At 52.8% G+C, this 20,493-nt stretch overlaps 7 protein-coding genes across 7 annotated transcripts; 2 read left to right on the top strand and 5 right to left on the bottom strand.

Moving 5' to 3' along the window:
* Positions 1 to 1,407: 1,407 nt before the first annotated feature.
* Positions 1,408 to 1,932, bottom strand: JN550_002601 (uncharacterized protein; the record flags this gene model as incomplete). Its single annotated transcript, XM_049313915.1, has 1 exon — positions 1,408 to 1,932. The coding sequence occupies one exon, from the start codon at positions 1,930 to 1,932 to the stop codon at positions 1,408 to 1,410; it is 525 nt and encodes a 174-aa protein (XP_049175126.1).
* A 1,040-nt stretch (positions 1,933 to 2,972) lies between these two features.
* Positions 2,973 to 4,462, bottom strand: JN550_002600 (uncharacterized protein; the record flags this gene model as incomplete). Its single annotated transcript, XM_049313914.1, has 2 exons — positions 2,973 to 4,280; positions 4,337 to 4,462. The coding sequence occupies 2 exons, from the start codon at positions 4,460 to 4,462 to the stop codon at positions 2,973 to 2,975; spliced, it is 1,434 nt and encodes a 477-aa protein (XP_049175125.1).
* Positions 4,463 to 5,123: 661 nt separating this feature from the next.
* On the top strand, positions 5,124 to 6,886 carry JN550_002599 (uncharacterized protein; the record flags this gene model as incomplete). The annotated part of the gene is made up of 2 exons (XM_049313913.1): positions 5,124 to 6,261; positions 6,321 to 6,886. 2 exons carry the CDS (start codon positions 5,124 to 5,126, stop codon positions 6,884 to 6,886), a joined length of 1,704 nt encoding a protein of 567 aa, XP_049175124.1.
* Positions 6,887 to 8,131: 1,245 nt separating this feature from the next.
* On the top strand, positions 8,132 to 9,601 carry JN550_002598 (uncharacterized protein; the record flags this gene model as incomplete). The annotated part of the gene is made up of 4 exons (XM_049313911.1): positions 8,132 to 8,153; positions 8,209 to 8,235; positions 8,313 to 9,496; positions 9,557 to 9,601. 4 exons carry the CDS (start codon positions 8,132 to 8,134, stop codon positions 9,599 to 9,601), a joined length of 1,278 nt encoding a protein of 425 aa, XP_049175123.1.
* A 352-nt stretch (positions 9,602 to 9,953) lies between these two features.
* JN550_002597 (uncharacterized protein) lies at positions 9,954 to 12,075 on the bottom strand (the record flags this gene model as incomplete). Its single annotated transcript, XM_049313910.1, has 2 exons — positions 9,954 to 11,645; positions 11,701 to 12,075. 2 exons carry the CDS (start codon positions 12,073 to 12,075, stop codon positions 9,954 to 9,956), a joined length of 2,067 nt encoding a protein of 688 aa, XP_049175122.1.
* A 1,131-nt stretch (positions 12,076 to 13,206) lies between these two features.
* On the bottom strand, positions 13,207 to 15,198 carry JN550_002596 (uncharacterized protein; the record flags this gene model as incomplete). Its single annotated transcript, XM_049313909.1, has 1 exon — positions 13,207 to 15,198. One exon carries the CDS (start codon positions 15,196 to 15,198, stop codon positions 13,207 to 13,209), a length of 1,992 nt encoding a protein of 663 aa, XP_049175121.1.
* Positions 15,199 to 18,105: 2,907 nt separating this feature from the next.
* Positions 18,106 to 19,182, bottom strand: JN550_002595 (uncharacterized protein; the record flags this gene model as incomplete). The annotated part of the gene is made up of 1 exon (XM_049313908.1): positions 18,106 to 19,182. One exon carries the CDS (start codon positions 19,180 to 19,182, stop codon positions 18,106 to 18,108), a length of 1,077 nt encoding a protein of 358 aa, XP_049175120.1.
* Between the last annotated feature and the right edge of the window lie 1,311 nt (positions 19,183 to 20,493).

Genomic DNA, 20,493 nt, shown 5'->3' with positions numbered 1-20,493 from the left:
CAGATCAGGAATACGTTTAGACAATGGCGCAGTACATTAACATGCGCAAATCTTACCTACTTTCAGATAGTATGAAGATTGAGAATGTAGTATAGAGACTTGGCGTCTGGTCCAGGATCTCAGGCATGATTTAATTGGTTTAAGGACCAGCCGTGGCTGGGGCCATGCTCCTAAGGCTGGTGTCCTGCTGCTGACGAAAATACATAATTACATATGTTATGTTAAAGTGGCTGTGCTATGACAGTATCTTAGACAGTTATCCTCACGACCATTTGTGCACTTGTCACAAATTGAGGTGCCAGGGCCAAGTATGCCTACGTGAGGCTTGTGTTGGAGTATGTTTCACCCGGAACCTAAACTTCGAATCATTTTGTTCGTCGAGAGTGCTGCTATATCGAAGCAATTTCGTCAATGTTCACTTTGAAATATCTTCAAAAGATTTCCAAGCTGGGTTGGCAATGAATATATTTAAGACGCTGCTCACTTGTGGGTGGCTTGTGCGGTAATATGCAGTAGTGCTAGCCGACGGCCAGCTGCGCAGTAGCTCAGACTGAGAAGGATTCGCTTCCTGCCTGCTGTCGCCTTGTTGTTCTTTAAGCGTTTCACTACATTTATTGATGCGGAGACTGCAAATTCTTTTGGAAAGTGCTAGCGGTCAAGCCGTGATCTAAAAGTCGTATCGCGTGATCTTTTCTGATTCTGTCATGTTCGCATCTTGAGGCTCCTAAAGGCTAGGATATTCTCGACTTTTCACTAGATACTCCCTTCTTGACTCTCATCAGTGACATTGACTGTATTGTAAAAGACGAGGAAGGCCACTTTGGATCTATTTCTCACCAGCTCCGTGAATTCATGGCGATATTCGTGGTATTCCTGTTTCTAGGTAATCACGAACCATGCCATCTAAAGTGGTTAGAAACTAAGGACACGATTTTTGAATGCAATGAATCTATTGCAGCCAAGAACAATAATTAGGAGAAACTTGGAAGATAGAATCTCGTTCCGCAGTCAAGATTTTGAGACGCACTAGATTGATTTCCCGGTACTTGCAATAGTGCAGAGCTGTGAGTTTGATTGTCGTAGTCGATATCTTTTTAGCAATGTGAAGGCTGAGCTGCAGGCCTTGGTACTTTTGCCTGCATCAAGTCTTAGACGGGCAATGGATCTGGTTTTCTGCCTTGTAGCGATTCAACGTTGTTTATGAAGAACTTGTATGAGTATTCTCCGAGTCGCAGAACAAAGCAACAGCGCGAATTAGCTCTCACACATCACCCAAGGTCCGGTAACTCCATGGGGATATGTGGGGATGTAGAGTTCCGATTTGCTATGCTACCAAAATTCTAAAATACAAACTTTTTTGGGACCAGCTCTATAAGGTAGCCGTTCTTGGAGAAGTCAGTTGGGATCTTATGACTGGTCAGAATCGATGGGTTGTCTACTGACCGGATCTTCAACAAAAGCGATCTGGCTTAGAATCGTTTGAAACTTGGGATCGAGAGCACCATTCGCAAGTCCCATATCATTGTGTTCCCACTTTGTGAACGGGATAACGTCATTTGGACCTTCATTGACGTCTTTCACCACCTTGACTCCAGATGTCCTTAGTCTTTCAACTGCAGCTCCCACATCCGGAACAGAGAAACCGAGATGATTAAACCCAAGATGCGGTGGTCTACTACCAGGGACTATAATGCTCTCTTTTTGCGCCTCAGATCCGTGGTAGTGGACAAGCTCCAAGAGGCCAAGTGTGTTCGACATAACGGCCATCGTATCATGGGAAAATGCCGCTGGGTCAGCTCGGTGTGCTGGTGTTTGTGGATACCCAAGGAAATATACCGTGAATGGACCAGTATTTTGGACAAAGACGGTGCGCATGCCCATCAATTCAATGTAAAAGTGCATAGTGGGCTTGGGATCATGAATTCGCAACATTGTGTGATATAGCTGGTAGCCTATTGTAGGGTGTCCTTCGGGTACTGGCGCATTTGTTTCCAAATTGCCTGGAATCGGTGGGCCGACTGGAGGATAGTCGGATGAATGCAGATGAAGTTGGCTGTGAGACGCCATGATTAGGGATAAGATGTTAGTCACGTCAACCTTGGGGGAAATGCATGCTATGGAAAAAGAACCTATACACCTGGTGACTTGCACAGGGACTGTGTGCCCAAATATATGTTTTGACACACTACAATATATGCAGCTCCCGATGGGTATGCTACCCCACATCCCGTATCTTCACCCACAAAGTCTTTGGAGAGCAGCTTTTAGTTTGAACCTTCTGTGGCGGATCGGTTCTAGTCCGCAAGCTACTACAAGCCACTGTGCCATACAGCAATACGTCTTAGCTCGATTTGAGAGGCGCTGAGAACTCCAAAAAAAAAAAAAAATCTTTGTCTTGAAGGCGTATGTCTGGGCGCTGACAGCCTCGCCGTTTGTGTACCTTGTAACCTTGTGCTTCCCTCCACCTACGGAGCCGTGGGTTCAGGCGAGTGCAGTCATTACACATCGAGATAAGGGTATCAGGTTGGATCAGGACTCAAAGCAGGTGTTTAATTCATTCTTGTATACTCTTCCTAGAGGTGCATGATTCAAATCTGAAATGAGGGGCCACGACGCTCGCATGGTTCTGTGGAGAATCCTAACGCTAGGTAGGTTATACACGACTAACGCGTTGCGTGGCTCCACAAGTGGAATACCTCACCCCACCCCCCGCCCCGATGCTCTTAAGATGGAATGTTTCTGGCAGAAACTGATCCTTCTTTGCAGTGCAAAGACCAGATGCACCCGTTGAGACCAATTGATGAGCATTCATCTACATACAGTGTTCTCCCAGTGTTTTATTTTGTCGCCATTTCTGTCAGTAGCGGTTAGCACGATGCATAAACCGAATAAAGTCTTTTTGAGTGACCATGAGTTTTCACTATTAATCCTACATGAGGTCGACTTGAAGTCTACTTGCCATCTCACTTCCATCACCTACTGTGTTGCCCAGTAGCCCCTGACTTTGCGGCTAGATTTTCTCCGATGCGGTCCAACATCTCGGCGTGGGCCACGCCTTGAGTATCGCATCCAGACAAGATGATCTTGCGGGACCATTCACCACGAGGCTTAAGAGTAGCCTTGAACCGCAGAGGCTTCGTAACCAAGCCGTCCGTAGTTGCGGTAGAGTCCACCTCGATCCGCTCGCCCCTCTTTGACAGGCCAGGCGTTATGTTGAAGGCCCACAGCAAACGGGCAATTACAATCCATAGACTATTGCGCGCCACGTGACGCCCAGGGCATACGCGTCTTCCGTACCCGAAACCTACGGTTGGCAGATCTCGCAGCTGACCAGAATTGTTGATTGAATCCAACCAGCGACTGGGCCGGAATGATTCCACATCTGGGCCGAACACGGCCTCTTCACGCGTGATTGCCCAGTGGTTGGCTATGACGACGGAGTTGGCTGGGATCCTGTAACCCTCGTAGGTGCCTCCAACTTTGGTGAAGTGCGGGACGCCTGCAGCTCCTGCAGGTCGCCATCGAAGAACTTCTTCCACGATGGCGTCGATATACGGCAGCCGTGGCCGGTCTTCAAACGTGGGCAGTCTATCTCGCCCAACGACTTTGTCCAGGCAAAACTGAGCTTCGGCCATGAAGCCCCCATCATCCGTAACGCACGCAACGAGGAACCAATACAAGGTCCCCGTGCTAGCATCCAACGCAGCATCGGCCATGATACCGATATCGAGTGCTAATTCTTCGGGTGACATTTCAATAGCTTGGGTATCCAGATACCCTCCCATCTGCTTGCAAAAATTCCAAGCCCTGTCCCGAAGGCCGCGTTGGAGGTTTCCTACATGCAAGGCGCAATTGCGTTGCCAATGGTCCTCGGCCTCGGCTTTCCACGGGGCTAAGAAGCTTGGGAGATTGTTCAACACGGGGAACGAGTCGACCAGATATTTCCCGACCTGCGCCAGCTGATCGAATTCGTGGTTGACTGCATGTGCAGCAAGAAGCACGGGTTCTGAGGCCGACTTCAGACGATACCCGTAGAACAAGGCATAAATAATACTAGCAGTAGTACGTTCGAGATACTCATGGCAGTCAGTCCCTGAACCTCCTGCATTCTCCAGGAGATCAAGCAGTAGTTGCCTGGACTCGAGTTCCTGGAAAGGAAGATAAACAACTGCTGCTCGTTCGTTCAATACTTGACTCTCCATTCTCTGGTGTAGTTTGAAACGCGCGTCATACGGCCTAAGAAGCATGTGCATGCCTTTCAATGCCAGTTCAGATGCCATCTACCGTTCTGTCAGATTGCGCCATGGAGTGAGGGTTGCTCCGTAGAAACGCTTACTACAAAACGAGGGCGGTCTGAAAATATACTGCCTTTCTTGGCTAGCAGATCATGCGCAGCCTTCGTGGTAGATAGAATGATCACAGATTGACCAAGCATATTGAGATGGATAATTTGTCCGTACATCTTGGCCCAGTGATGGTACTGTCGCCATGGATGAGACTTCGGCGCCTGGTGTACATTGCCGATGATGGGCAAAGGAGCTGGTCCAGGCGGGAGAGGCAAATATGAGGATGCTTTGGTGTAGGCTTTGAGACAATACAGAAACGCAAGCGTCACAAATACAAAGCCTGTATATAAGGGAATCAGAGCCATAGCGGTCCTGCGATGACGATGCTTCAGAAAAGTTCCTCGATTTTCTTGTTTTATCCCGAAACCTCTAGATGCATCTAATTAGAGACATTCCGAGGCCAGTTGAGCCAAAGGGTTTGACAACGCTTGAATTGAGTGAAATGTTGGTAACCGATAGAGATTGCGACTCCACGGAACTTCTTGGACCCGTAAGGGAGAAGCTGCTCTTGATGATGTGGCCAACCGAAGGGCGCATGTGTAACCAACCCTCCGTCCGTGGGTGACCGCAGCAAGTATTAACGAGTGGGCCGAACCATCCGTCATCGCCAATTCAAGTCACTCACTCGCTTCACCAGCTGCAACCATCATTGGACGAGGTGTGAGGCGCAGCAGCCTTACCAGATTTCACAACAATGTGGAGTGAGAACCCCCCGCAAGCTTCGTTCTGACTATATCAAACATACTTCATTACGAGCAGAGTTTTGGTGCTAATACAATGGCTTCCATTATCCACCCAGCAGGCATATGGAGAGTATCGGATGATGAGGGCATGGGTGATGACCATGGCAGGAATCTTACGAGGCATGTTTCGTTGCACAGACTTAGCCAGGACCCCATTGCTACTATTGAATCTCTCCCCAGCGCAGCGCTTGAGCTCGTCCGAGTGCAGAGCCATGCTGACGGCATTCCTAATCGAGGTCCCTCCCACGACGGCCTTGGCCAGGAATCCGGAGGTCCTCGCCTACCCATATCCCAAGGCGTCCCGCCGGAGCTCCCAAACCTGCTGGCAGAAGTGGTCTTTGTCCTTACCTGCACCGGCGGCCAGCTGGTCTTTGCCCTTCTGATCGGCCATGTCACTGTAACACAAGCCGTCTTCGCCGCCGCGCTAGGCATCCCACCATCACAGATCCCCTGGCTTATTGGCTCTTTCATGCTCGCGTCCGGCTTGTCGGTGATAATATCTGGCTCGCTGGCTGATCTCGTACCACCGAAGCCGCTCATGGTGGGTGCGTTTCTATGGGAAGCGGTGTGGAATGTGATCGCGGCGATTGCAATCAGCCCGCGGCTGAAAATCCTCTTCTTCGTCGCGAGGGCCATGCAAGGTCTCGCGGTCGGCGTGCTCGTGTCGGCTTCCATGAGTATCCTCGGCCGCGTGTATAGCCCTGGTATCCGCAAAACACGGGTATTCAGCCTGATGGCAGCAGGCTCGCCGCTCGGGTATTGGCTTGGCTGTGTGCAGGCTGGGGGACTAAGCTCGCATCTCCCATGGATATTTGGCAGCACGGCGGTCTTCCTCGCGGTCTGCGCGCTGGCGGCACAGCTGACAATCCCTCCTTTGCAGCCAGCGCAGGATAGTATCAACGACGAAACCCTGTCGTTACGCCATTTTGACTATCTCGGTGCTATGCTGGCGTCTATAGGGTGTAGTTTGGTCATCTTCGGTCTCACCCAAGGGTCCTCGGCGCAGTGGAGCCCGTACACGTATTCCTCTATTATCCTTGGGTTCCTGATGCTCGGGGGCTTTTATTTCGTGGAACAACGGGTCGCTCGCCCGCTTATCCCGAATCAGCTCTGGAAGACGCCAGGGTTTGGCGCACTCCTCGTCTCGTACTTTCTCGGCCTTGGAGCGTATTGTGAGTTCTTAGTGCCCTTGGGAGAGCTTTGGAGCATTGCGTTGAGAATTTGAACATAGCCGGCGCATGGCAGTTCTACGCCATCCAGTTCTGGCAGCGCTACCAGAGTGCCACGCCACTAACTGCAGCCCTCTACCTCCTTCCCAACGGCCTCGTCGGCGTCCTCGCCGCCTATATCGTTTCTAAGACCTTGCACGTTGTGCCCACCCACGTGATACTTACCGCTAGCATGGTCGCCTTCGGCCTCGGCCCCGTCTTCTTTCTCCCTCAAAGCCCAATGTCTGACTACTGGGCGCTTTCTATGCCGGGGGTAGCCCTCGCAACGTTTGGGCCCGATATGAGTTTCGCGGCCGCGGCAATTTTCATCACGAGCAGTGTTCCTAGGAGCTATCAAGGGGCGGCGGGGAGTCTGTTAGTTACAGTTCAGAATCTCACGATGGCGGTGATGACAAGTGTCTGTGAGGCGATCGGGTCGAGGGTAGAGATATTGCCTACTGGAGAGATCGGGTTAAACGGTATTAGGGCGATCTGGTGGTTTGGACTAGCGGCTGCGTTGATGGGGGCATTGATTACAGCGACGATGGTTAGGATCCCAAAGGCGGAAGAAAAGGAACATGTGCAGTGATGGGTATACGTGTTAGAGCATAGTTCTTCCTCGGGCGTAGGAGAACAAAGCCGCTTTTGCATCGAGAGTGAGATGAATCATGGTTCTCCAGCTCGCTCTCAATGATAATAACGGCCAACTCATGCCACATATCAGGTTTCACCCGCATTAACCAAGTAGAAGAATTTGAACATGAAATGCAGATCAGTCTCAGTGCCCCGAATCAGCTATACTAGTGCCATGGTAAGCTAGAACAAGACATTATAGCATTATATAAAGTATTTTGATAAGCTAACTGCATCATATAACCTCTCTCTGTAGAACTGTTCCTCGCTAGTCAATAAATGCTAAGCATGCGGGCTGCGCAGTGGCATATAGCCGTGCGGCGGTTGATATGTCTATCGTCAGCCTGGCAGCAGACACAAGTAGAACTCGGTGCAGTCGTCAACTTTTGCTAATGTCACATGGCCAGCCAAGATAGCTTCGAGATAATACAGGATAGCGACATGCTGTGGCTCGTATAGTTCGTCTTAACGCATCCCATCTCCACGCGCTAGTCGGCCTAGGGTAAGAAATACGCGCTGGCCCAGAGCCAATGATCGGCGCCGGCGCCGGCAATCTCCCTGCCGAGCGGCTTCTAAGCGCCCAATACCTTGACGGGCGCGTAGGGATCTGGAGCCCCCAACTCACCACCAACGACGCCGCCCGCTCATCACGCCCTGCCTTCATTGGGTGGACTATCTCCCAGCTCCCCGGGGCAATCTCTGTTGGTCGCTCGCTGTTCAGGGATCATGCAGCACCGTCAGGGGACTCTGGCTGAATTTAGCACAGCCTCGATGCCAGCTCTGCAGGTTGGAGACCCAGCGGGCCTGAAAAAGCGGCCTCCTGTCCTGCGGTGCCGTCGACCGAGCTGCTGCGAACAGCTCCTCGACTCCGAGGTGAGTTGTTGACGGTGAGCTCTCTCTCTCTCTCTCCTCTCTGTCCCCTTCTTCTCCGTGACATTTTGTTGCTATTCGGGCTCCAAACTGTCGGTAAGCGGCCCTCTCCTGCGTCACAGCCGCTGGGCATCAGCTCGCCAAGCTATACCTAGTACAAGATAGACATGTAAGTGCGGGGCACGGGCTGATTGCCGTCGTACGAAGATCGCCAACCACCCGTGGACTTCAGGCTGACGCTGGATATAGTAGACTGGCCGTTCGCAAGGTGGTCAATTGTCTGTAGTTGGTCTCTGTGAAATCCTGTCCGTGTTGGAAGCATCCAGCGAGCATGTCGAACCAGTACTACCCACGTAGGCGCATCTGCCACCCCACCATGAGCGCATCGTGAAGCTGACTGTCCCATAGCTCCGCCTGGTGCTGGCGGCCCAGCCGGTATAGTACCCTGCCCTCATTCACAACGCTTGTTATAGCTCAGAATGGACCGACTGACTGGCCTTCTCTCTTTCTAGGCCCTCAGAAGTCATATCCTCCTCCTCCCACCTCGCCGCCCGCAAACCAGACAAAGTTCTACCCGCCGCCGCCCGGGACGCCGAGCTTCGCGCCTCCGCAAGCCCAGTCCTACCCGACACCACCACACCAGTCCTACCCGCCGCCGCAGCAGCAGCAACAACAGCAACCGCAACAGCAGCAGCAGCAGAAGAACTACCCGCCCCCGCCCCAGGCCGCCCACCAGAGCGCTTCGCCTCCGCCCCCGATCCAGACCAGCACTCCCGTGAACTACTCCCGTCCTCCCTCCGCCGCCCACCAGACGAACCTGCCCTACCGTGATGCCAACGCCGCCACTCCTCCAGCTAGGGTCTCCGCCGGCGGCCCGCCCGGCTACGACCAAGCTGCCCCGGGTGCACCCGAGGGCTACCCCCAGGAGAAGGGCGGACACTCGGCCCAGGGCAGCGTAGACCTGTCGCGGCATGTGTCGACCATGTCCGCACAGCAGCCGGGCCCCTCGGCCGCCGGCGCACCTCCGGCCGGCCAGTTCCAGGGCGCGCACTCGGCGACGGTCGACGACGTGGGCACGTTCAACGGCGGGTCGTACCGCATCTCGCACCGCGACTGCAACACCATCATCACGATCCAGCTGGCCATGGGGTGCCCGCTGGACGCCAAGCCCGGGGTGCTGATCGCCATGTCGCCGACCATCACGCTCAAGGGCGAGTACAAGTTCAGCATGAAGAAGATGATCGCGGGCGGCGAGGTCGGGCACTCGACCTTCATCGGGCCCGGCGAGCTGCTGCTGGCGCCCAGCATGCTGGGCGACATCACGACGGTGCGGCTGGGCGGCGACGAGAGCTGGAGCGTCAGCAAGGACGCCTACGTGTGCAGCACGCAGGGCGTCGTGCGCGACTACAAGCGCCAGGGCCTGGGCAAGGCCATGTTCTCGGGCGAGGGCCTCTGGGTCCACAAGATCTCGGGCGTCGGCCTCATGTGGATCACCAGCTTCGGCGCCATCATCCGCAAGGACCTGGCCGACGGCGAGAAGTACATTGTCGACAACGGCCACCTCGTCGCCTGGAACGTCAAGTACATCATGGAGCGCGTCGCCAGCGGCGGCATCATGGCCGGCTTCGCCTCGGGCGAGGGCCTGGTGTGCAAGTTCACCGGGCCGGGGACCGTCTTCCTGCAGACCAGGAACCCGGTAAGTGCCTATTCTGGTCCTTTCTTCCATGGTCAATATGGTTCTAACAATTTGCAACAGAGGGCCTTCAGCGCCTACATGACGGGCAATGCTGCACCGCCGTAAAGGAGGTGTGGTCGCCCCGGGGTGTATGAGTAAGAAGAGGTTGAGCTTGAAGTCTAGAGTATTTTGAAGGCGGGGTGCGGTTTAGCAAGAATTGAATGACGATACCGATGATGAATAAAGCGAGTTCTTTCGAGAGGTTGCATTGATGTTCATGACTTGGTATTTATGGCAAAATTGACCCTGGTTCTATTAGATGAGTACATCCTTAAGAGTCGATGAGCCACTTCTGAAATCTCTGTTACTCTCCGCAGTCTGCCTTCAAACGCCTCGTCTAGGAAGCAATGGGTATCAAGAACCTAGTATTCCATACTCCTGTGAATTCAGCAACCCCTGCCAACCGAGCCATGGCGCCCTAGTCCCCAAATTTGTACTTGATCCTCTCGATCCACATGCCAATGTCCTCGACCACCTCCAGCTGCTCCGCCCACTGCTCGCGGCTGTACCGCTTGCCCTTGCCCTTGGCGGCGGACGAGTCGGCCATCTCCTGGTCGCCGTCTCCGTCGGTGTCGAACACGTTGTCCGAGATGATGTGGACCTTGCCGCCGGGGTGGATCTCGAGAGTGATATTGGCGGTCCTGTTCAGGAACGGGAACACAATCTTGAAACGGGGGACCGGGTTCATGGTCAGGGCAATGTCCACGGCGAGCGCCGTCTTCGAGGCATCTCCATTTGTTTCTACAGCGGTAGCCTCCTTCCTCCCGGTCCTCTTCATAAAAGCTGCGAAGTCATCCTGAGCAGCCGCTGCGAAAGTCGATGCCGACTTCTCCTCGGTAGCCTTGGGACGGTAGTGGACAGGCTTGAAGCTCTTCGAGAGCAAGGTTGACAGAAATGCGTATTGACGCAGGGTCGGGAGCATATCCATCAACTGCCGAGGGTGCTCAATGGGGACCTTAGTCAAGACCTGCCCGTACACAGCCCTGTCGATATTGAGCACGTTCTTATGGGTCTCATAATGGTCCTTCCCCTTCCGGGCGAAAGCAGGCACCGCTTGAGAATGTGTGATGATCCGGTTCTCGCTCGGGTCATAGTTTGTCTTCGGGTCGACTGGGAACACCAAGGCATCGAAGGTGACGCTGGTGTTCAGGTTCGGGGCTTGCATTGAAGTGGCATTGTGGATGTGTATGGCGGCACTGGACGAGACGATCAGTGGCGGGTCAAAGGCCGCCACAAACATGACATCAGGAAGCTTTGGTTGGTTCGACATCGCCGAGGGGTCTGATTCCATGCTGCCTTCTTCTCCCTTGTTGGCTGCCGCCGCTGGCAATAAGATGTTATCAAGCTCCTGCCAGTCCAGGATGGGGCCTGTCACGGATAACATCATGTCGTCCGGCAGGTTCTCTGCCTTTTCAACGGCGTCTGGAACCCAATTTTGGGACACCCTGACCGGCATAATGGCCATGCCGTTCTTCGGGGCGCATTCGATCAGGATAGACCAGGTCGTGCCAACGTCGCTATCTACTGTAGTAGATGGCACTCGTCTTCTCTCCTTCCAATAATCCAGGCTCAGTCCAATCCTGTCCCTCGCGTGCATAAGAGGACAACCATGGCGAGTGCAGAGAGCAAGAACTCGAAGGCTGTCCTCGGACTTCTCCTTCAGAGCGGAATCCTTGCGCATCTGTGCCACGTCCCACTTGTGGATCTTGGTCAAGCTCTGGTAGACACCGTCGATAGCATCGTAGCAGTTGAGCGTGGGCAGTACACTAAGCTGGTCCAAGCTGGCTATGCGCTCCAGGTTAGGTTGGAACCTCTCGAGAGTCTTTGTGAGTGCCCATTGACCAGGTGCGAGCTTCAGATCCCGTAGAAGTATATCGGCAGCCTTGCCCACGTGCTCCTGGACACTGGGCGTGGATTCAGGTAGCGTCAGCGCCACATTGTCGACAACGTGATTCGTGATGGAGATCTCCAGGGCGAGACCGGCTCCGGCTATGAAGAGGTTCTTAGACTTGGGTCCAGCCGTGAGGTTGTCTTCCCAGAGGCACTCCAGACCTATGGAGCGGGCGAGCCTCTCCAGGCCCTCATTGCTGACACGGCCCTGGCCGGCAGCCTATTACTTGTTAGATATGCCCACACAGCCCTTTTGGGCGGAATGCTTTCCTCACCTTGACCGTGGTCCCAACCGCATCCATCCGTCTCTTGCGGTCATCCTCGTCTGACCGGCCCATTCCCATGGCGCCCATGCTGATATTATCCAAGCCGAGATCATTAATCCCCAAGGCACCGAGGGCGGCCGTGGCCGAGGGGCTGTCAAAGTTCACGGCGGCGGTGCCATCGGACAGGCCCTTAAGCGTCTGCGAGGTAGCCGGCGACTTCTTAAGCGCTTGGGGCGAGGTTCGCGACCCTTGGGGAGGAGAGAAGGCGGCGTGTGTCTGGGAGTTGGAGAAAGGTGTCGAGACTGGCGGCGTGGGTGCTGCTCCGGCCATCTGCGACGGGGTTCGGCCCTGTTGCGACGGCGCGTGCCGCATCGGCGTGGCCATGGTGGAATGCGAGGTGGTTTATGAGGGAGGATCGAGAACCGGCAGAGCCTAGGCAGTCGCAGTCAGCCGACGTGGGCAGAATCGTTGCTTGGTATCCAGCGGCCGGCTTTCAAGTGTAACTGAGCGTCGGTCGTCAAGTGTCGAGGGTCGGTATAGTTTCGCTCAGAGTCGACCGCTGTCGTTCATGGCCAAATCGTACTGGACTGAGACCTGGGCAGAGCCGACACCCATAGTCCTGGCAACCCAGTCAATTGCAACCACCCGCCGCTAGTGATCAGACAGCCGCGCAGCTTGTCGCAAGTCTCTGGTCCAGGGCGGCTCGGGTAAGGCAGGTGTCTGTTCTATCCTGGCGAAAGTGTGGTGACAGAGTTGAACTTGTGAGGTTAGATGAGTTTGGAGCTATGGTGGGGTCGCGTTGGCCGACGTAACGCGATCTTTCCGCTTGTCGCCGCGGATGACTTGTCACGTCAGCCCATGGAACCCCCAATCATGAGCCTCTCTTGGAACTTGGAGACAAACATTATATCGCTCAATCACACTCATTGAAAGACATGTGAGGAAGTCTGTACCACTGATCTTCCAAAAGCACGACTGCCATCAGTAGCTCAGCAGTAAGCTACCAAGCTGCAGTCATTTCATGCAATGCCCACATACATGCATCAGGTTAGTTGCAGGTATTATGTTTCCACATATATCTCTACAAGGCGCCTATTAGAGTTGATCACAGTGCCACATGGTAGAAACGTCAGATACAGAGACCTAATCGTAGCATTACGGTACCTGTATCCTGTGGGATGGTCAAATAGACCAAGGCAATATCCGCCTAAGCTACGTACCTATTAAACTACATAGGGCAGTCTCATGGTCATAAAGATGAACAAGTCCCGTTCTCAAGAAAGATGTCTAAGCCGACACCGAGAAACACCATACTTTAGTCCGTCACTCCCTCTGGAGCCGCAATCATGTCGTCATAATCAGGACGCCTTGGTGGCCTGTCCGGAGGCAATCGAAACGTGCCCGTCTCGAAGCTTTACGCATGCCAATATCCATTGCTTCTCTCAACTCCCTCCTTTGATCCAGCATATCTTCTGCTAGTTGTATAGTCCAACACTACCCGGCGTGAATGGTGGCCTAAGCATTCTGGTTTTCTTTCGTTTTCTCACCAGCCGCTGGCACCTTGATCTCGATCGGCGCGCTTGGGCCTGGGATCTTGAACTCGCTTCGCAGAGTCTCCCGTCTCTGTCGGTCGGCTCGTTTAGACTGTCGCTCTTTGCACTTGATGTGATAGTTGGGGTCTACTGTACGCTGATGCTCGAGATAAGCCTCGTACTCAAGCTGTCGTTTGTTCCACTCAGGGTCATGCGGTCGAGGCGGTCCTTTCGGCTTAGTCACAGGCTTTGGTCCCATGGTGTTCGGCGGAAGCACGACAGGGAGCGGCAACGGATTGGCGGGAGGAGGTCCAGATGTGGGCCTCACAGTCGGTAGTCCAGCTGTATGTCCATTGTACGAAGGCATCGATGAGGTTGACGGTGCCGTACGAGGTTCAGAAACGCTTAAGACCTGGGCAGCAAGTGGCTGTGCTTGCGAAACAGTACCCAAGGATAGGCTGGAGAACACTGGGCCACCAGAAAATGGTATAGAAAGCGCCGTACCATTGTTGGGCGGCGGAAGCATCTGACCTAGCATAGAAGTGATGGGTGCTGTCATCGGAGTACTGCTTATAAACCTCATCTGGCTTGCGTTCATATCGATTAACTGACGCACAAGTTGCACATTCTCAGCCTGCATGCGCTGAACGCGGGCTTCCAGGAGCCGATATTTCTCGGCTTGAAGTGACGCATCCAATGCGGCGAAAGATTGGTCTGTTTCATTCGGAAATTTCGGGAATATTTCAGTGTCTTCGCTTGAAAAGCTTGTGACCGTTGGTCGTCCAGCTGGTGGAAGAAGACATTTATGGTCAACTGTTGCAGGTAACGTTTCTTGCTTGCCAAGGTACAAGAACTCTGATGCCTGCGGGTTTAACGTAGTCGCTTTCTGCAGGCCATCTCGACTTGCGTCACTAAAGCCAGAGTGATTTGATACTTGACCTTCTGATACTGGAGCCAAATCCGGGTGCAAAAGAGAAGGTCGATCAGGGTAGGTCTTCCGATTCAATTTTTCAATAATTGCTTGGTGTTTTCGCATGTCTTCTTCGGTCTTGCCAGCCGTTGTTGGTTGACCAATAGCACACTCATTGGGCTGGCGGCTGCCTTCGACGCGTTCTGCCTGAGTTTGCTTGCACCTGTGACTGGACGGGCTTAATTTCGTCAGGGCTTGCTTGATCAGATGGTCAACCCGTGACCAAGGCAAGACTCGAAAGCCGTTGCAGCTCTTGACCGCTTGCAGCTGGCCTAGAGGAAACTCAACATCGTCCCAAGAGTCCCCAGACCTAGAACTAGCTGTGCTTTCAGAGATGGCAGTCAATTTTGACCACGACCCATCCATGCTGGACAGAATAGGTGACGGGACATGATCATTTATTTTATGGGCAATTGGCGATGTCAAGTGAAGACTGACGCGGTGAGGCCGACCCAGGGCTACGGAGTATGAATAGCAGTCAGTTTTGGCGGAAGAGGGGTCGATGTCTGAGCTACTGTGTTGTTCGTCTTTGGTGAAGCTATATTCCTTCTTCGTAGCTGGCGCCGAAAGAACCCACTCTGGATCTAGCGGAGAATCTTTGGTACCACGATACTGGCGGACCTGTGGGTGGTTCCCTGCCGCGGCCATGGCTGTATCGATGTACAGCTTTCTCTTAGCTACTTTTGACCCAGCCTTGTCCGGCCGGTTGAAAGGCGGGTGAAAAGCATTGGTACCTTGAGTTGTCTCGCTAGCCTCGGGGCGCCATTTTTGCCTCCAGTCATCGTTCAGTAATGCCTCGCTGATCTCTCTCTTTTGAGGTTCTTTGGTGTGGGGAACATCAATCTCCTTGACCAATATGGCGACCGAATCTTCAAGAGACTCTTTCTTGTTCGGCTTGCTGGACAGGTTCTTCTCAACATGCAGATTCGTTGTGACCGTTAGACCCCGATTGCGATGGGCGTGGTTGTTGAACCAGGTCACATCGTTGTGGCTCGTATTTCCCATATCGTTAATGTTGGGTGGAGCACAAAATGACTGATTCGTCTGTGTAGTTTGAGCGATGGTTTTCTGTTCTCTGCTAAGGCGTCAATAAAGATACGTACGTACATGTAGAGCAGTGGTAGATTATATCTGTGTGTAGAGAACTTGTAGACCATATGATCCATAAAGGACTAGTGGCAGTCATGTAAGGCCTTTAAGATGTTTCCGGCTGTGTAGATGAGACTTACTTTTGTTGATGACTCCAAACGAGGGCCTGGTCGATTTCCGACAATCTTTGCCAACAAGAAACTCAACAATAGAATTATCGACGATTCAGCTCAAACTTAGGCCCAAGCTCACATGCAGCGGTATTTCTGTGCCGGTCACTTTGTTGAGGCCAGGCGAGAAACAGAAATGAGCCGATGGCTGTCACGAAAATCCGTTGACGTTGGGCCGCTCTCGGTGTGAGAGTTCAAGTTAGACGATCCTGATGACAGGAGCTCAGTCTCTTCAACGAGATGCCACAATGCCTGAAGAATGCAAAGTGTAGTATGGTGTAGAATCAACTCGGGATTCTGGGTGAAGTCAGAGGCAGTTGTTCCCAGCCTGGCGACGACAGAGTTCTGACATAGGGATCGAGTCGAAGCAAATGCCCAGCAACGAGTTGGCTGGCTTCCGCTGGCCTTCAGCCAGGACGAGGTCCAATTGGATCGCTGTTCGGATGAAATTATTGCAATGTGCGCTCAGGGCGAGAGATTGTGTTTTGGGAGCTTGGAGTGGGAGGTTGAATCTCGCTGCGATCGAGACGAGGTGGAATTAGATAGATGCGTCCGGCTTCTAGTCTCGTGACATAAAGGTTCCAAAAAGGACAGTCCAAAAAGATCGAATACGGGATACGCTTCGCTGTCCGAGCCCAATCGTGATTCTGCATTTGGAGGAGCGTTGTGCAGAAGACGTGGGACGAATGGAAACAATGAACTGTCTCCTGACAAACTCTCTTCTTAGGAAGTAGTTACCAGACGACAGGGGAGCTAGGTAGCACTTTGTTAAATTACATCAAATGGGGTAATGCGAAGCACATCGCCGCTTCCCTTCATTATACGCTAGACGGTTGTCGTGGGTCCCATTGCCCGGTTTCATGCTGAACCACCGACATCACACGGCCACCGACATAGTAATCTAGGGTCGCTTACAATCCACTGCAGTAAAATCAACGAGTGCCTAAATCAAGTTGGCAATATTCAGTATCACTATGGTGAGTTTCGTACCGGCTACCCTTGTTACTGTACAAGGACAGGCGATTGGCTGTGTTTGAGTAGCAGTTGCGAAATAGTTCGCGTTTGGCAAGGTAAGCTCCTCTACATGGCGCAATGGGGTTCCCATGTCAAAAGGTGAAGACTCTCCCAAGGGCCTGGGTGACCTGGGTATGTACCTGGGCAAACAGCGCAGATCTCGTATACATCAAATCTTTCACATTCTTGAGCACCAAATTTTGATATCCAGTTTTCAGTAAAGCAACCTTCTACACCATGGATATGGAACGTATTGTCATTGCGCGTTCTATCATTGCCCGTCATGTTGGAGTAAAGGTAGCATCGACAAATGACAGAAGAAGTAAGAATTCTCATGATGGGAATGCATCCATTCTCATAGTAATGCTTACTCCCACGACGCCAGACTTCTCCTGTGAGGAGTCTGGTAACGTGGCTCTTATCACAGTAAGTCGTGTCGTGATGGCAGCAACCAATTCGGTACGGACATCTACAGCAGTTCTCGATCTTTCTCAGCGCATTAATGCAGTTGTCTTCTCAAGTACTCAACGGCCTCCTGTGAGAACTCCGGCAAGGTACCAAACAACTCTAGGAATTCATCATCGCAACAAAGTGCCTCGAACATGCATGCCGTGTAGTGGCATACCGTTGATCTCATGGGGGTCCTTGAGTCCAGCCCTTTCCACAGGATTCTCAAATATGTAATCAATGAGACTGACAATGTTGTTTGTTCCATTGTATGTAAGTGGGGTCCAAAGAAGAGCCTTATGCAGCTTTCTACTGGCAACGGCTGCGAGGTGCGGAACTTCGTAGTGATCCGCCAGGGCGCCCAGCCGGACATGGGCCAGCAATTCCCCAGAACACAGAGTGCATGATAGCTTCATACATTTGATGGTCCTGGCCGGACAGATTTCCTAGAGACGCTGTGGATAAACTGTAGGCACAATTGTTGTTAGACGATGAAACTTCGTAGTCTCCCGTATACGCGTACTGGCAGAACTGCAAAAAAGTGTCCTCATCGATCGACCTCGAGCCACTCGACTGTGCCCTCGCGGGCCTCTTTCAGCGAGCCATTGATTAAGGTGTCGAGGGGTTTCGACAGGCTTGCTAAAGGTCCGCGTGCATCATGTACTCTTTCTTATCGGCGCCAACCAAGAACCTTAACGGCTTGGAGGCTACGATACTGCGCCATTAAGTCAGCCTAGTGAAAATCGGGCAGCAATACCGGGACGTGAAAGTACCTCTCAAATGGTAGAGCCGCCATCATTGGGTATCCGAGAAAGCCTTGGATAGCGTTTGACGTTGCGAGAATAAGTTTGTCAGAAATGTTTGGGCCATTTGCCTCTTATATATACAGAGCCGAGAGCCTATTGGAGCGCAAATGGTTAGGCTGCTAGCCACACATAACGCCTGAGGTTGGTGGTCAGTGGATTCGCGTGCGCAAGGCCGAATCATCTTGAAACATTATGAAGACTTCCCCGACAACCTTTCTCCCATGTGCGATGGCCTCAAACAGGGCTCCCGCTCATCCTAGCTGCTTCTTGAGATAAAATCGACAACTATCAAAATCAAAGTTTTCAAATCATTGTGTTTGAGAGAATTGTCCGAGTTCTTGTTCTACACTCTCTATCACATCTTTGTCTATTTTTACAAACATAGTCTACGAGTCCGTCGGTACACAACACAGCACTTTGAACTGACAAGGCTCATCCTTGTCTAGGCGCCACACGTCGGCTCGAGCCTGTAGGAGGTCCAAGGCTTCCCTTTTCTCATCAATATCGTCATTCGCATAGTAGTCCGCACGGCTGCAGGCGCGTTGATGTGCTAGCTCTTCCGCCAGCAGAAAAGCATTTCGGTCTGGAAAGTTCCATCTGTCGTCGTCTCGTTGTACTTCGTGAAAGGTCATCCCCTTGCCATGAAAGATAGGCTCCAGTCTGTCCACTGATCGATTTAGTACGGCCCCGCTCTTGGCCGTGATGCGGTAATCAATGAAGTAGACACTCTTCAGAAAGGGGAAGTAACTGTAGGTCGAGAAGTTATGCATCAAGTCGGCCAGCGTCTCTTCTTGCCGGGCAGTGATGCAGTCGTGATGGTTTTCCCTGGTCCACGTCGGGTAGAATTGCAGGGCAAGCCTGCGTACGGGGAACGCGTTGCCCCACGCCCGCAGCTCCTCGATACCCAGTATCTCGGTTCCGTTCAGTTGAAATCTTAGCCGATCCAGGTCTAAAGTGAGGCAGATGATGTCTTGGTCAAGATTGATCAACAAAGGGCGGTTTGATCCAAAGAAGTTATCCTCCGGTCGGTGCTCCCCATATGAACAGTCGCAGCCACTGTCGTGGCTCCTCCAACTGCGCAGCATCTCAAACGGCGAGTCCTCCTCAGTCAACATGCCTTGTGCCGTGAGTATGGGGCCTCCCTTCTCGCCCAGACGCTCGTTTCTCGGGCTGAGCTTCTCGAGCAGCTGGCGCGACTCGCAGCAGGCATCCCAAACGCCGACGTCGTTCAGGTACGAAGAGGTGTAGTTGCCATTGCCTCTGCACCTGGAGTCTGTCGGCACCTCAAGTCGACAATTGGTTTCCCAGCTGTTCCCATCAAACAAAGGCTCCGTGATAAGTTGGAAGAAGTGAATCCCAGGAACGAAAGGCAGCGCGGCGTATTCCCAGATGACATCGCGCAACTCCTTGGGCAGACGGGGAAAGTAGTGGAAGCTGCCGTGCGGCAGGCCAATTGAGGACATGTCGTTCGTGATGAGGGATTTGCCAGCCCCTAACGCAGTCTTTCCATCATGAAACGAGGACACTCGAGGCCAGCTCAATAAATGTCTCAAGGGAGGCTGCCGACGTGACGTAAAGAAGCTCGGGTTTTATCTAGAACCCATTACGACGGCTTGGCCGGATATCCCGCATGCAGTCGTGTTCGTGGCGTTGGCACTAAATCCTTTAGTGTAAGCCGAGGCGTCTGCAGCTGTTACGCGGCGCCGCCCCCAGCTGGCCCCCCAGCACCAGTCTCACCTTGAGGGGCATCTCGCCGGCCGCTTATCTGGACACGACGGCGGCCGAACTCTGCTCGGAGCCAAATGTATATATGGATGGGTTCCTCAGGAGCAAACCATCGTGAAAATCATGTCGTCACTAGTGACTAGAATGCACGAGTTCACCAATGCCTGGGTGAATTCAACCTGTCCAATGGCTGGCATCTCGCGGCACCTCAGGTACCGCCGACACTGCTGCGGCTCAGTCCGGCGCTTGTGTCGCTAACTGTGGGGTAGCGCGGTTTACCGGCACTCAGTGACGCACACGACGGCCTTGGAACTGAACGCCGAGCTCACAGCACAGCCACGGCGGCCCTGATAGCAATTCCCATAACTTATCTTGCATCGGCAGCCTCTCCTCTCGGGCTTTTCGCGCAGCCGATAAAAGTGTAAGCTAATTCACGGTGGAGCAGAGATCGACCCCGCGGTGTTCCGTAATCGAGTCGATACGAGCGCGTAATAATTCGAACCGCTTACCAAGTCACATTCAGAACCATGCTGATTGCTGACAGAGGCTCTGTTTTTTTGTTCTCCCTCCCATTACATCAATAATCTTCCGCGTCGTTGTGTACACAGTCAACCATTTCAGACCTCGAGACCTGGATTGCCAATTAGATCTATTGTTTCGATTAACCAGCTTCAATTCACCAGCCCAGGCCAATCGTCTAGCTACGTTTTCTACCATCGGCACACAATCCGCCCATACGAATGTTGGTCTTTTAACAACGTATAACTATGCCCTCCCCTATGCCATCAAGATTGCTTTGTCACCAAAATGGTTCTCGTCGACTCGATCTACATCCTAAATCCTCAGCGACTGCGCCTTGTATACGCCAATGATGAGACGTTCCCGGGCCGAGCTCTATGCCAATTCTGGTCTATCCGGGACCTTGGCGCGGGTACGCAGCTTGCGTTGTAGTAGTGCAGACTTGGATGGCCTGGCGTTTCCTATGAAGTAAAGCAATTTGAACAGTATGCACATGGTTCTGTTCTGCCTTTGCAGGAATGACACTGGCC

The sequence above is a fragment of the Neoarthrinium moseri genome, assembly GCF_022829205.1.
Source record: "Neoarthrinium moseri strain CBS 164.80 chromosome Unknown scaffold6_Wmoseri_CBS_16480, whole genome shotgun sequence".
NCBI classification, from domain to species: domain Eukaryota; kingdom Fungi; phylum Ascomycota; class Sordariomycetes; order Amphisphaeriales; family Apiosporaceae; genus Neoarthrinium; species Neoarthrinium moseri.
Note: the sequence above shows the minus strand (reverse complement) of the source record. Positions and strands in the feature narration are given on the sequence as shown.